Raw genomic sequence first — 12,826 nt, 5'->3', positions numbered from 1 at the left:
TGATAACCTACGCCATCACTGAATTCATTCAAGGTTAGACTCGTCGTTGGGCCCTTGCTTGGTCGTTCGGGGAGATGAGAGTTCCCGATGTATGCGTTTTTGATTTGCTCTTCTCCTTCATACGCACGCTGATAATTTCACGACTCTCTAGATGATCTCGCGCATGTCAAACCCCACGGTGGTGCAGAACCTCATGCCATCGAGAACTACTCTATGCCAGTCCCTCCACCTTCCACCAACTTCTGCTTAGCGAGTCAACTATTGTCTCTTCGAGCACTCGTCCTTACGAGACTCTACAAGAGGTCATCTGCTCTGTACCCGAACTTGACGTGAAGCATGCTCCTTTGTCGCATCGTCCTCCGAAATTAACACATCCGAAAGCCATCCATCCACAAACACAGTCCGCCCTTCGGTTCTGTTCGAAACAGTCCATTTATCTACGTTCTCCTCACCGGAACTCCTCCCACCCGACCGATGAGGACGATTTCCAGAGGTGACGCCAAGTAAGTATCGCAGACTCGTCCCTTGCGTGTGTACCACCACCACCTCAGGCTCAGGTTACCTTCATTGTTGTCGGTCTGTGATGTATGCTAATACTCGGCGCTGTGTTTTCCCTGATAGGCCGGCCTTCCAAATGTCGATGAATTATTCGCTAACATCATCAGTGCAGATTTCGCGAGTGACTTTGACTTGACGAGTTCCCTAGCAGGTTACATCTTCAGTAAGTCTCGTCGCTCTCATGCTTCACTTTATTTTGGCGACGACAACTTGCGTTCATCATTTTTGCTATATTTCATCTGGGCTCCACAGATTTCGATAGCGGCTGAGGCTCTGTGGGCGACGTGCAGGTTGTGTGCGCATGGGATGACGACTTACATAGGCGAGTCGTGCTAGTTCCGTTCGCACTACCATCTATGTACATCTAAGGTAATTCACGTCAGCAGTATAGTATCGCAATTCACGACACTTTATTCATGACCTAATTACCATCACTGACACCTGCCTCCGCTCACAGCTCTCGTTCGCAATGTTGTCCGAATGCCCGAACTTCTGAATCCTTGTCTCGGTCTCTCTCGCTCTCGACGATATGTATCGCTCACGCTCATCCGGCCTCACCGCATACCTCCCTTTTCCTCTACTTATACACTTCCTTCTCAATTGCTGCGGTTTCTTGATGATGTGAGTGCTTGTATTTGTTGTGGATGAATCACATTGAATCGCTTCACCACGCCACCGCACCCTCAGTCACGGCTCGATCTCTCTCCTGGTTCGGTCACTTACGAGATGGATTGATTCGCGCGCACGGATTTCGTGTGCGGTGCTGTGATTCAACAAACCTCTAAAACGTCATCCTGTGGTGTGCTCAGCATTATCCGGATTCCGACCCAGTAGGAAGGCTAGCAACAGCTAGGCTACTTACTACTAGTGGAGAGGCGTCTGAGAACAGCATCTCCGCGCGGTGTTTCTGGCCTACTGGGGTAAAAGAAGCTAACGTTATTTCCTACCCTACGTTACTCGGTTCCACCAACAAAAAAAAGAAAGAAAAAAAAAAGCTATCCTAGGCGCGACTGCCTGCTCGCTCTCGCATGCGTTCCAGATCTTGATCACTCTTCTTGTCCTTGTCTCTTGTCTGATGGGGTTCGGTCATGGGCTTTCAATTTTTGATCGTGATGCTTTGTTTGTGCCCAAAACGGCGGATGCGACGCCGCGCACAACGAGGAGTCGCTGCGGACATTCAACTTTCAAGACTCACACAATCAACGTGTGAAGCTCAGGGTACAGCCATGCACAAGAAGGTGATGCGAGACTAGACCAGGGTGGCTCAGATCAGAGCGAGATTCAGCAGTATTCCACTGTGCGTTGAGATTCACGAGGCATTGCTCTCTGGTCGCATCGGAGCATTTGTGACGCCATCCGAAATGCCTGACCGACGTGTCCTATCTTCTTGTAACAGAATGGAATCGATGGGCTGTTGTATAATCCCTATGGGCACAAGGAAGTCCTCTGAATATGGAATAAAATGAGTCAAGTGCGAAAGAGACACACAGGATTGAAGTTGAAACGGGTTTAGCTCGGTGGCGCTAGTAAGCCTGAACTCACTCAATAAACGCAATAAGGTCTATACGGCTGCTGCAATCATTCCGAGTCCGCCGATGGAGGGAAACCACGTAGTGGTGAGCCATCTATGGGTGGCGCACTAGTAACTTAGTCGGAAAATGCGAGAGTTGGACAACCGCCATCGTGGGCATGCGAGCAAGGTTATCCAAACGGACGACAGCAGCGAATTTGCTATATTTCATGAAACCTTCGAAAACAGAGGGGAGCCCGAGCCATTCGTGCGGCTGTCATAGAACCTGCACCAGTCTACGTAATTCAATGTACACATCCACCAGCGATAAAGGTAGAGCGAAAAACTAAATGACCTGCGGAAGCGTTAATCTGAGCTCGCGCGCTCTACGCAAGGCTTCACTCATCGTAGGACGAGCGAGCGGGTCCTCAGCCATCATCTCGTCAAACAGGCCTTGATACTCAGGCAGCCCGCCTATGTCCTAGAACCACAAGAGATAGATCGTCGTCAGTTCCATGTATCGAACAGACGGAAATATCACATACCTCAAACCGAGCCTTTTCCTTCATCATTATGCCAACCTGCCAAACATCAAGACGGAACGGACAGTGAGGTACATCCTGTTTCAGCATCTCTGGGGCCGGAGCTCGCCCGTATGGGCCTTTTCTGCCCGACACGGTATGAGGGAAGCCTGTCGTCGTCCTGGACGATGGATCGGAGTTCTCGTCAAATGAGAGCCCGATTTCGAAGTCGTTGAGGTAGTAACGAATAGGGAAATGGGAGCGAAATGGCCAGGTCTCTGATGAAGTATTAGTGGGCGGTGGATATTGGGGACCGCCGCGGAAGTTGACCAGAAGGTTGTCGTAGCCTATATCCTGAAACATAGTATTTGTTTTTTGCTATCAATTGGTGGTCTGCTGATTACACTGAAAACGAGTGAGTGGCGTACGAGATGTGCAATGAGACGCTTGTGGCAGAACTCCAAGCCCTGCGGCGCATGAGTACGTGTTCGGTGTCAGCGCGTTTGTTTGCAACGAGGGCTGTTATAATACGCAGGACTTACCTCGAAGATTTGCACGACGAAATCGGCCGCCTCACGTGCACTATACCAGTTAGGCAACGTGTCCAACCAGTACAACTTCGGCTGCACAACGAACGTGAGTCCGCGTTCTGTATCAGTCAATTCCTGAAGAACGGGAACGATATGGTTATTCCCTATGCAGGCGACATGACCTTTCGCAATTTGACGTAAGATGGAAAGATGGCGGGCTCCTGAGGGACTGGGATCTCCGCTTATGCAGACGAGCCGTATCATGACATCTCGACCATCCGTAGTACGTGCGGGACACATGATAGGATTCTGGGATCGCAGCGCGCGGGGCGCAGAAGGCATAAAACAGCTCAGTTTCAAAATAGACAAAAGAAATGAAGTGGCCGTCCGACGTACGATCTGCGGAAAGAAGTCTCCCATAGTGGAGGGAGATCCGTCAGGGTAGTATTCCGAGAGGTACGAGAAACCGTCGGGCGCCCTTTCGATCCCTTTAGGTTGGCGCAATCGATAATAGCCCCAGTCAGGATAGTTGGGAGGTTCCTCCCAGAGGGCGAGGCCATGACTTTGGAAGAAGGGGATGAGAGGTCGCCAGAGGTCATATGGTTCATATTCTGTCTGGGTGCGGGCTTGAGCCTGACTTCTCCAGTCTGCAAGAGAGTGGGGCATCGGGAAGGTGGGCATGATGAACAGTACCAAGTTAGTATGAGTTTCACGTAGTCTGCGATCCTTGTGCGATCCAGTCGTTCACGAAGCCAAAGAACCGGTTGGCGGGTGGGATCTCCTCGAATTCAATCCCCAACCATCTGACTTCCAATTTCCACGTGTTTTCTCACTGCGCACATTCAGCCACTCAGCCTCCTTCCCGGTCTCCCCCATCTGCGCACTCTGCACCTACCCCTCTGACTTGCCTCTAAAAGCTGATAATTACACTAGGCAGTGCAATCTGGAAGTATGCCCATCTCCTCACTGCCACAATCTCTGGCAGACTGGAGAAGCCAGGCTCAAGTTCTCACCCCAACAGAATATGAACCATACGATCTCTGGCGTCCTCTCATCCCCTACTTCCAAAGTCACGGCCTCGCCCTCTGGGAGGCACCTCCTGATTATCCTGGTTATGCCTACGCCTTGCTCGAACCTCAAGGAATCGAAAGAGCGCCCGACGGCTTTTCGTACCTCACGGAATACTACCCTGATGGTCTCCCTCCAGGAATATCAGACCGTTTTCCACACATTGTACGTCAGCATGGTCACACTATTCTCAGTTCGAAGCTGAGGTCTGTCTTCCGTCTCATCTCAGAATCCTATCATATGTCCTGCACGTACCACGGATGGTCGAGACGTCATAATACGACTCGTCTGCATAAGCGCAGATCCCAGTCCCTCCGGAGCCCGCCACCTTTCCATCTTACGTCAAATTGCGAAAGGTCATGTCGCCTGCATAGGGAATAACCATATCGTTCCCGTTCTTCAGGAATTGACTGATGTCGAAAGCGGACTCACGTTCGTTGTGCAGCCGAAGCTGTATTTTTTGGATACGTTGCCGCAGTGGTACACTCCACGTGAGGCTGCCGATTTCGTCGTGCAGATCTTCGAGGTAAGTCCTACGTATCATGTTAGCCCTCGTTGCAAACAAATGCGCTGACACCGTGGACGTATGCGCCGCAGGGCCTGGAGTTCTGCCACAAGCGCCTCATTGCACATCTCGTACGCCACTCACTCATTTTCAGCGTCCTTAATCACCAGACCACCAACTGACAGCAGAAAAAAATGTTTCAGGATATAGGCTGTGACAACATTCTTTGCAACTGGCGCGGGGGTCCTAAATCTCCTCGGTATGATAATCCCTCGGAAAAACCGACCGTGCCATTTCGCTCCCATTTCCCTATTCGTTACTATCTCAACGATTTCGAAATCGGGCTCTCGTTTGACGAAACCTCAGATCCATCGTCTAGGACGACGACAGGCTTCCCTCATACCGTGTCGGGCAGAAAAGGGTCATACGGGCGAGCTCCGGCCCCAGAGATGCTGAAACTGGATGTGCCTCATTGCCCGTTCCGTGTCGATGTGTGGCAGGCTGGCAGGATGATGAAGGAAAGTAGCGAATATGAGGTATGTGATATTTCCGTATTTTCGATACCTGGAATTGACATTGATCTATCCCTTGTGGTTCTAGGACATAGACGTGCTGCCTGAGTATCACGGCCTGTTTGACGAGATGATGGCTGAGGACCCGCTCGCTCGTCCTACGATGAGTGAGGCTTTGCGTAGAGCGCGCGAGCTAAGATTAACGCTTCCGCAGGTCATTTAGTTTTTCGCTCTACCTTTATCGCTGGTGGATGTGTACATTGAATTGCGTAGACTGGTGCAGGTTCTATGACAACCGCACGAATGACTCGGGCTCCCCTCTGTTTTCGAAGGTTCCATGAAATATAGCCAATTTGCTGCTGTCGTCCGTTTGGATAACCTTGCTCGCATGCCCACGATGGCGGTTGTCCAACTCTCGCATTTTCCGACTAAGTTACTAGTGCGCCACCCATAGATGGCTCACCACTACGTGGTTTCTCTCCATCGGCCGACTCGGATTGCAGCAGCCGTATAGACCTTATTGCGTTGATTGAGTGAGTTCAGGCTCACTCATGCCACCGAGCTAAACCCGTTTCAACTTCAATCCTTTGTGTCTCTTTCGCACCAAGGGAAGCGAACCCGTGGATCTTCAATGGTGGGATGCATTAGCTTCGAGTACCGTCTGAAAAAGTATAGGAGTAGCATCTACTTGTGACAACAATGACACGCACGTTATACATAGAATGACATGAACATTGTATCATCAGGTTCACCACGGACTGTGTCAAGAAGAATTCGGGAGAGATTACGACTATAAAAATAAGGAATACCATATAGAAATACACTGAAAGGGTATATACAAGTCAAGCATGGTGTCGTGTTTCAGAACAATCACGGCGTCAACTGTCAACACTGAAAAGGGCTCTAGTCCCAGATCTGGGGCAAATAGCTCGGCGGGGGATCAGTGACCTTCGCCTGACTACATACGATCGAAACGACACAAGCAATGTATCTTGTCAGCGATGTTCGGGGAGAGCAGGTTGAAAGTTGGAACTCACTCTCGGGCCACGAACTTGCACGTCCGGGAAGTATAACATACGTCGAAGCGGATGCCCCCGTTGAATTTTAGCATGATGAACTGGCGGCCGGATATCTACATTGCGTGGTAGCGTAGAGGTGATGAGCACGGCCAATGAATGGGGTGTTGAACAAAGTCAGTACCGTATGCAGACATCGGCGGCGGAGAAATTGAGCGAGTTCTGACCGCGATGTCGAACGACACAGCAGGAGTTGGTGTTGGTGAGATAGAAACGTACCATTTTTACCCATGAGCATCTTTCCAGACTGCCTATATAAGTATCACCGTCATCTCCATACGGCGTGAACTTGACTAAAACGGGATACGGATTCGGATTGTCGACGGGAGGAATAAAATTGAAGTATTGGTTGTGGGCCATGTTGGCCGTTGCTCGTTGTGTCCATGGGCTGGGTGCTACGCGTTGGGAGGAAAACATTGTGTAACGGTGTCGAGATAGGTGATGTATGACGTGGGAGGTGCGCTGAGGAGGTGCACACGGGGATGAAGGCGCAGGCGAAAGAGTGAACAACCATGTCTGCTCACGCTGTGTCATTTATATATCGGCAAACTTGACCGGCATCGATTGTGCCGTCGGTGTCTTAATTTTGATCGTGTCGCTGGAACAAAGGAAGGGTGGCTCGATGAAACATTCTCAACGGAGAAGGGTCCACTGGGACTTCGCTCCCCTTGTATAGAGTCGCAGGAATCCACTAGCATTATCGCTCTAGATAATGTTCCCCCAACTTCAAGTGGCCTGGACCATCGTAGACAAGATCATCGATGCAGGACCACAGAGTGCTCGGGCCACTGGAGGAGATGTGGCGTTTATGGCCATCGTCCGCGTGTCCACTATCAGTGGTCCCTTTGTCCCACGTATGCGCTGTCGAGCCCGGGTAACCGATCGCGAGGGGACTCTTGAGTAACCAAGGATATACCTGATTTATATGACGTCGACGTCGTATTGTGGACAGGCTCGTGCTAGTTTCTTGATGCCCTGTGTTCAGCTTGACCGTTAAATGATTGCATCCCTACAGTGGAATCGTGAACTCACTTTCCCCTGAGCTCTTGTGGTATTCGAGTAGACCGTCGATATCCAGAATTATACACCACTAGCTAAGCTGAACGATTGACTAATTTGCTCATAGGAGACTAACCATGGGCCTCTGTCGCAGATACAAGAACGACATCTTGTACTTAGGACAGAAGCATTTTTCTGTTGAACTCCTAGATAGAGGCACAAATGTTTTACTCGTGGTATTATGAGCAGAAAAACCTCCCGATAGATGCCCTTAGTCTAATCCAGTGTCAGTCTGAGGATCCAAAAGAAGCACTGAGCCTGACTGTCATTTTCGTCCATGCCCTAGTAGTCCTCCGAATCCAAGAAAACAGCCCCTTCCAGTGCACCACTTGTCTCGCTCGAGCATGTATCCAGATACGAGAGCTCAGTAACAAGACAAGAGCACCGAATCACGAGAAGCTCGACACCTCTTGTCGCAGCGTTGGCCCGGGACGCGTCGACGTCGAGGGTCAAGACGTCAACGACTCGCACGAGGGCCAAAAAGAAAGACGTTCTGTTCTGTTCCGGTTTCTTCCGAATTTCACTGAAGCCTCAAGATGTGTTGTGGCGCGCCACAGGTGGATAAATATCGAGCTCGCAAAAGTCTGACCCTGAGGTCTCAGGTGCGATGTTATCTGGGTACGAAAAGAGCAGTGTCGATGTCGAATGGCTCGAGGCGTTAACGTAGGGTAATGTAAGACTTAAGGAAAGCAAAAAAAAAAACCTCGCAAGCTCGTATGTAATGTATCTACGCTGTACCATGATCTAGCAATCCAGATCTTCCGTCCCAAGTCTGTTCGGATGTCAACTTCAATCCCAAAGCGGTTTTCCACCTCCATCCTTGCCCAATCTTCCTCAGTCTAAACAGCAGGACCCGACCCCCCAATCTTCTCCCTCGCCCATCCCGCCGTCTCCCTCCTCGCGTTCAAGAGCGGATCCAACCCCGCGATCGCCCACCCTTCGCGCTTCTCCCTCTCTTCCGCCATCTCTACACCTCGCTCGTTGACTTCATCCATTGGTCTTGATTTTGATGAAGGGTCGATGAGTGGTGAGGCCTGATTTTGATTTTGAGGCGGATACATCGCGATCATAGCGCACGAAAGGTACGTATGATACGGATCTAAAAAATTCCCAACCCAACAAAATAACGGTCCACCAAATTCAGTTTCGTCAGAACCGACAGTGGAGTAAAGTGAGTCGCAAGAAACGCGAGACGGGGGATAACGTAAACACTGACCAGGATGCTCCCCCGGCGCTTTCGCGATCCCTCCAAACTTATACTGACACCTCCCCATGAACCCGGCCAATGCATCCCTATCCACCACGTCCCCATGTCCCAGAATCTCGATACCTGCCCCACACCAAAAACAGTAACACGCATCGGCCAATTTTCCCGTACGACCCACGAACCCGCCAGAGGCTGCATCTTGCGTGTGCACGAGCCAGCGGAGGGTGCTTGCGTGTTCGGAGGGTGAGAGTGGGGATGGTGGTGATGGTGGTGGTGGTGGTGGTAACGACGATGATGACGGGTCTTGGGAGAAAGTGGAAGTGGAAGAAGGAGTATGCGATGAGGAGGACACGTCAGGATGCGAGGACGAGGATGAAGATGAGGGCGCGAGGTAGAGACAGGCGAGGGCGCAGTATGTCGTTCCACCTGTTCGAGCTCGATGAGCATGGCTGGGACAAAATGATGCGTCTTTCAGGACGAATGATGTGGAGCACATACCCTGAGCCTCACAAAACGGCGCCTGCCCATACCCTCCTTCGTACGTCTACACGTGCGCCACATGAGTTACGCCACACCAAATCGCCGCGGAAGGAGAAACGAAATCGTAGAATCGTCAACAACACGACAGAGTTGTCAGGATAATGGGTGATATCAAACGCACCCGACATCTCCAGATAAACTCCAAAGCCCTCGGGACGTCCACCCCCCTCCAGTCTCCCAACATACTACTAATCGCGAACGCACAATACACCATGCGCAGGTCCGAGTCTCTGCAACCCGGCGTCGTCGAGAACCTGTGTAAGCACCATCACGTCCAGGAATAATGACCAGCAACCCCGTATGTCAATGTGGCACAATCGAGAAACGAGGGGGTGAAAAGACACGCACCCTCCATCCGCATCCTGGCACGCCCTCAAGAATCGAACCAATCCATCCCTGTCAAGCTGATCGAACGAGTCGCGAAGGATGGCGAGGGACTGGAGGGCTGCGTAGGTCATTATTAGGTTCGGAGGGGTGTGGACCGTGTATGTCGGCTGTGGCACCACGTCACGTCAGAGGCATGAGTTACGCGTGTAAGTAAAATTTGAACACGTACGATTGTATACGAGGGAGACCCGGAGCCGGAGGGTTTGGATGAGGACGACGAAAGCGAAGGATCCTCCGTGGTCACGAATGGACTTGGTCTGAATCCTGTTCCGTGTTCACCCCCTATTCGAAAGCACACGACGACGATTGGGCACAATCCTCATAAGCGCACGCAATGGTGAGATGGTGAGACAAGACGATGATACGCACTGGCTTGCTGCGCCCAGATCCACTCCGTCCAGTCTTTCCTCTCTACCTCGCTGATCTTTGTGTCTGCAACACCCATGAGGTCCAGTGTCCCGAGACAATAGAACGAGAATGCCATTCTGTTCGCGTCACCATTATTGACGAGATTGATGTAATCGTTCGATATGCATCGGTTATAATAATATGTTGCGGGGAATATGGGGATGTGTTGCGTATCACGCATTCCGTTACAACAAGAATAGGGGAGACCGTACATGTGAGCATACTCAGATGATGGGGTTCCCAGCGCTGAGATAGTGTACGCACCTCGACGAGTCCATCTCCACCAGACTACTCGGTAATCCCGCAAGACATCTATTACAATGCGCGACGTGCCCGTTCTTGTTCAACGCCGGGAGGGGTGACAGTTCTGCAGACATGTTCGAGTTCGAGTTCGAGTTCGAATATAAAGTCCTCTAGATGATTAGTTTGACGAGAGCTTATAAGAGAGCTGAGGGGTGTGACGAAGGACGAGAGATAGGGTATGAATCTGGGATGGTGGTGTGGGTGTGAGTGAAAGGAGGACGAGAAGGGGAAAGCAAAGGCTTGGATTGAGGACGAGGCGGCGGCGGATCGCCATTCGCGTCCGCGCATCTTTCCTGTCCGCCTTGCTGTTTCATTACGCTACGATGAGACCGCTCATAATATTCTCATGCTGTAAGACAGCGTGAGGCTCGAGTAGCTTGAGTCAGAGTAAGATCTAACGTGACAGACGACGACAAGGGGAAGAAGGAAATGGGATGACCGTTCGCCCGAACTTGACAGGACGACATCCAAACATGCTTTCAGCAGGCTCTAGTGTGGCGTACATGTGCGTAAATGATGGACAACCGAGTTCTCGAATTGAATTGGAATCTAGCGCTGGGAATCGGCTAGGACGTGTGTGGCACGCTTGAAGACCATGTTGTAGACGGAATAATCCGTACTCCTAAACCCAGCAACTTTCAGTCTTCCTCAACGTCCAAGTCTCCCTCCACGCCCATCCCCTCACCCGCATCCACAAACTCATCTCCAACTCCTTCCATACCCTGCTCCCATCCTCCCATACCACCATCTTCCAGATACACCATCCCACCAAATACAGTCTCCGTTCCCTGACCTACAACGGGATGAGAAAGTGGTGTAAGCGAGACGCACCAATGAGGTCATAGGAGGCAAGCGACTCGGGGTGGAGCGAACTCGTCGATGGGCAAGGAGAGCATGTAGAGAAGAGGCTTACCATTGGTGAGCGTTGGAGGTGCGGTGGTGGTGACAGTAGTGTCGGACAGAGAAGTACGGACATGCGACAGAACCTCATCCATCCGTTCACCTAGCCTGTCCTCCATCTCTTCGACAATCTAACGGAGTAGGCACGGCAAGTATATCAGCGTTGGATGCCAGTTGCAACGGAGGACGAGAACTGTATGGGCTGACGAGGATGCAAAGAGATAATAACGCACGACATAAAGCTCGACCGTCTCCACCGGTGCCAAATTCACAATCTGCAGCTTCTCAGACTTATTCAGTCCGTAAGGTTCCAGCGATTTCGTCAGCTGCGCGATCCCGGCTTCGGTTTGGTGTGGCGTGGGGTGAAAGTCGGCGGAGAGGTATTGGATGGCCTGCCAGAGAAGGCGAATCAGTCAATTGACGAGGGTCGGTCGGCGGGCGGGTACATATTTGCAGTCAAAAATAAAGCGAAGGGAGCGGACACGCACCTCGACCTCGACCGTCCTCAAATTCGGCGCAATCTCCTCCAACACCTCATACGCCTTCGCTCCCCCACTCATCCCGGCGCCTTGATTCGCATTCGTATTCAGACTCAACAAACCAGACGCAGAAGCCTCAGCTTCTTCTTTCTTGATCCGCTGCGCCGTCTTTTGTTTCGAGAGGTAGTCTGATTCGAGTTCGCGGAGGAGGGAGAGGACTTCGAAGTTGGAGAGGAGGGCGGCGCGGGGGTTTAGAATCTGTTTGTGTTTGGGTGGAAGGTGTGTTGAGGTGGACGGTAGGTCAATTTTTATGCGTTAGTGTGTGTACATGGTGTAGATGAGAGGACGAGTAGAAGGTGATGTCGGGAAGTGTTGTGGGTGTATGGACAGTTGGAGCAAGAACGGGTCCTTACCGACCTCCATTTTTCAGCGCGAACAGATGGGTTCAAAAAGTCAAAAAAGAAACGTGACTAGAAAATACGAACGACGTCGGTTTGAGGGCGTCAAATGGTATTACAGAGAAATGTTAAGTGGAAAGCTGATAGATGGGTTGGCTACCGGGGTAGCATGGATGGTGGAGGGGATCAAGGTGGCTCAGGTCTGGACTGATTTTGACTTTGGGCCACCCGCTCGGATCCGCTCGTTGCGCCACATCGTTTCGCTCGGACTCGTTCACTTCGACAGACTTCGACTTTCTCTGCAAGAAGTCTATGATTGCTGCAACACAAAACATAGATTCACTATAGTAAACAGTCAACAAAGGTCGATCGAGGCCTCGAACAGCCGTGAAAAGCAAGTGAAAGGATAACTAAACGAAGAACAAAGGGATGTATGTATAGTACAAACAAAAGGAACCGCCCATTCCGAGTCCCGATCACCGAGAAGGACTTGGATCAGGCTGACCAGTGCATCCAGCCATTCACCACTCCAGCGGCTGCCTACAAGCGCCGCGTTCACAAGCCGCGCGACAGATCATACCTTCCGCCGAGTCTGCCGCGAAGTGCGGGCAATCATACGCTTCAAGCTCACGGTGGACCTATGCAAATACCAAAACCAATGGATATGAGCGAAGACTCGGAGAATAACAAGGATCAGGGAAGAGGTAGCCTACCCTCGATCTTTTCGCTGCGTTCCGATCATCTAAATCACCATCGTCATCCTCGTTTTCGTCGGTTTCGTCTTCGCTGTCCCTTCTCCTTTTCATGGTCGTGTTCTTATCCTTCCTTGAGATAGAACGAGATAGAACACGGGGAGACCCAGCCT

The 12,826-nt window shown here is 51.2% G+C and overlaps 5 protein-coding genes across 5 annotated transcripts; 1 reads left to right on the top strand and 4 right to left on the bottom strand.

Annotated features, from left to right (window-relative positions):
- Nucleotides 1-2,319: 2,319 nt before the first annotated feature.
- STEHIDRAFT_122114 (uncharacterized protein) lies at nt 2,320-3,428 on the bottom strand (the record flags this gene model as incomplete). Its single annotated transcript, XM_007304944.1, has 4 exons — nt 2,320-2,549; nt 2,614-2,943; nt 3,018-3,056; nt 3,132-3,428. Coding segments are annotated over 4 exons (801 nt in total), but the record flags the coding sequence as incomplete, so codon positions are not given.
- Nucleotides 3,429-4,031: 603 nt separating this feature from the next.
- On the top strand, nt 4,032-5,522 carry STEHIDRAFT_122109 (uncharacterized protein). The gene is made up of 5 exons (XM_007304943.1): nt 4,032-4,352; nt 4,417-4,713; nt 4,785-4,823; nt 4,896-5,228; nt 5,293-5,522. The coding sequence occupies exons 1-5, from the start codon at nt 4,071-4,073 to the stop codon at nt 5,425-5,427; spliced, it is 1,086 nt and encodes a 361-aa protein (XP_007305005.1). The 5' UTR covers nt 4,032-4,070; the 3' UTR covers nt 5,428-5,522.
- A 585-nt stretch (nt 5,523-6,107) lies between these two features.
- STEHIDRAFT_111668 (uncharacterized protein) lies at nt 6,108-6,697 on the bottom strand (the record flags this gene model as incomplete). Its single annotated transcript, XM_007304942.1, has 3 exons — nt 6,108-6,162; nt 6,242-6,336; nt 6,500-6,697. The coding sequence occupies 3 exons, from the start codon at nt 6,695-6,697 to the stop codon at nt 6,108-6,110; spliced, it is 348 nt and encodes a 115-aa protein (XP_007305004.1).
- Nucleotides 6,698-8,178: 1,481 nt separating this feature from the next.
- STEHIDRAFT_98518 (terpenoid cyclases/Protein prenyltransferase) lies at nt 8,179-10,341 on the bottom strand (the record flags this gene model as incomplete). The annotated part of the gene is made up of 9 exons (XM_007304941.1): nt 10,146-10,341; nt 9,843-9,958; nt 9,643-9,755; nt 9,435-9,580; nt 9,208-9,340; nt 9,045-9,090; nt 8,556-8,972; nt 8,326-8,438; nt 8,179-8,286 (listed from the first exon to the last, which is right to left on the bottom strand). Exons 1-9 carry the CDS (start codon nt 10,256-10,258, stop codon nt 8,179-8,181), a joined length of 1,305 nt encoding a protein of 434 aa, XP_007305003.1. The 5' UTR covers nt 10,259-10,341.
- A 341-nt stretch (nt 10,342-10,682) lies between these two features.
- STEHIDRAFT_98515 (uncharacterized protein) lies at nt 10,683-12,123 on the bottom strand. The gene is made up of 5 exons (XM_007304940.1): nt 11,981-12,123; nt 11,573-11,821; nt 11,318-11,476; nt 11,098-11,215; nt 10,683-10,977 (listed from the first exon to the last, which is right to left on the bottom strand). The coding sequence occupies exons 1-5, from the start codon at nt 11,984-11,986 to the stop codon at nt 10,823-10,825; spliced, it is 687 nt and encodes a 228-aa protein (XP_007305002.1). The 5' UTR covers nt 11,987-12,123; the 3' UTR covers nt 10,683-10,822.
- Between the last annotated feature and the right edge of the window lie 703 nt (nt 12,124-12,826).

The sequence above is a fragment of the Stereum hirsutum genome (genome assembly GCF_000264905.1).
Source record: "Stereum hirsutum FP-91666 SS1 unplaced genomic scaffold STEHIscaffold_8, whole genome shotgun sequence".
In the NCBI taxonomy this organism is placed as follows: domain Eukaryota; kingdom Fungi; phylum Basidiomycota; class Agaricomycetes; order Russulales; family Stereaceae; genus Stereum; species Stereum hirsutum.
Note: the sequence above shows the minus strand (reverse complement) of the source record. Positions and strands in the feature narration are given on the sequence as shown.

Excerpts from the sequence above, each read along its gene's own strand:
- STEHIDRAFT_122109 (XM_007304943.1), top strand. The coding sequence starts at position 4,071 with ATGCCCATCTCCTCACTGCCACAATCTCTGGCAGACTGGAGAAGCCAG. Across the intron at positions 4,714-4,784 it reads TCGTCGTGCAGATCTTCGAG|GGCCTGGAGTTCTGCCACAA; the intron begins GTAAGTCCTACG and ends TATGCGCCGCAG. Across the intron at positions 4,824-4,895 it reads AGCGCCTCATTGCACATCTC|GATATAGGCTGTGACAACAT; the intron begins GTACGCCACTCA and ends AAAATGTTTCAG.
- STEHIDRAFT_98515 (XM_007304940.1), bottom strand. Across the intron at positions 11,216-11,317 it reads AGACGGTCGAGCTTTATGTC|ATTGTCGAAGAGATGGAGGA; the intron begins GTGCGTTATTAT and ends CTACTCCGTTAG. Across the intron at positions 10,978-11,097 it reads ACCTCCAACGCTCACCAATG|GTCAGGGAACGGAGACTGTA; the intron begins GTAAGCCTCTTC and ends ATCCCGTTGTAG.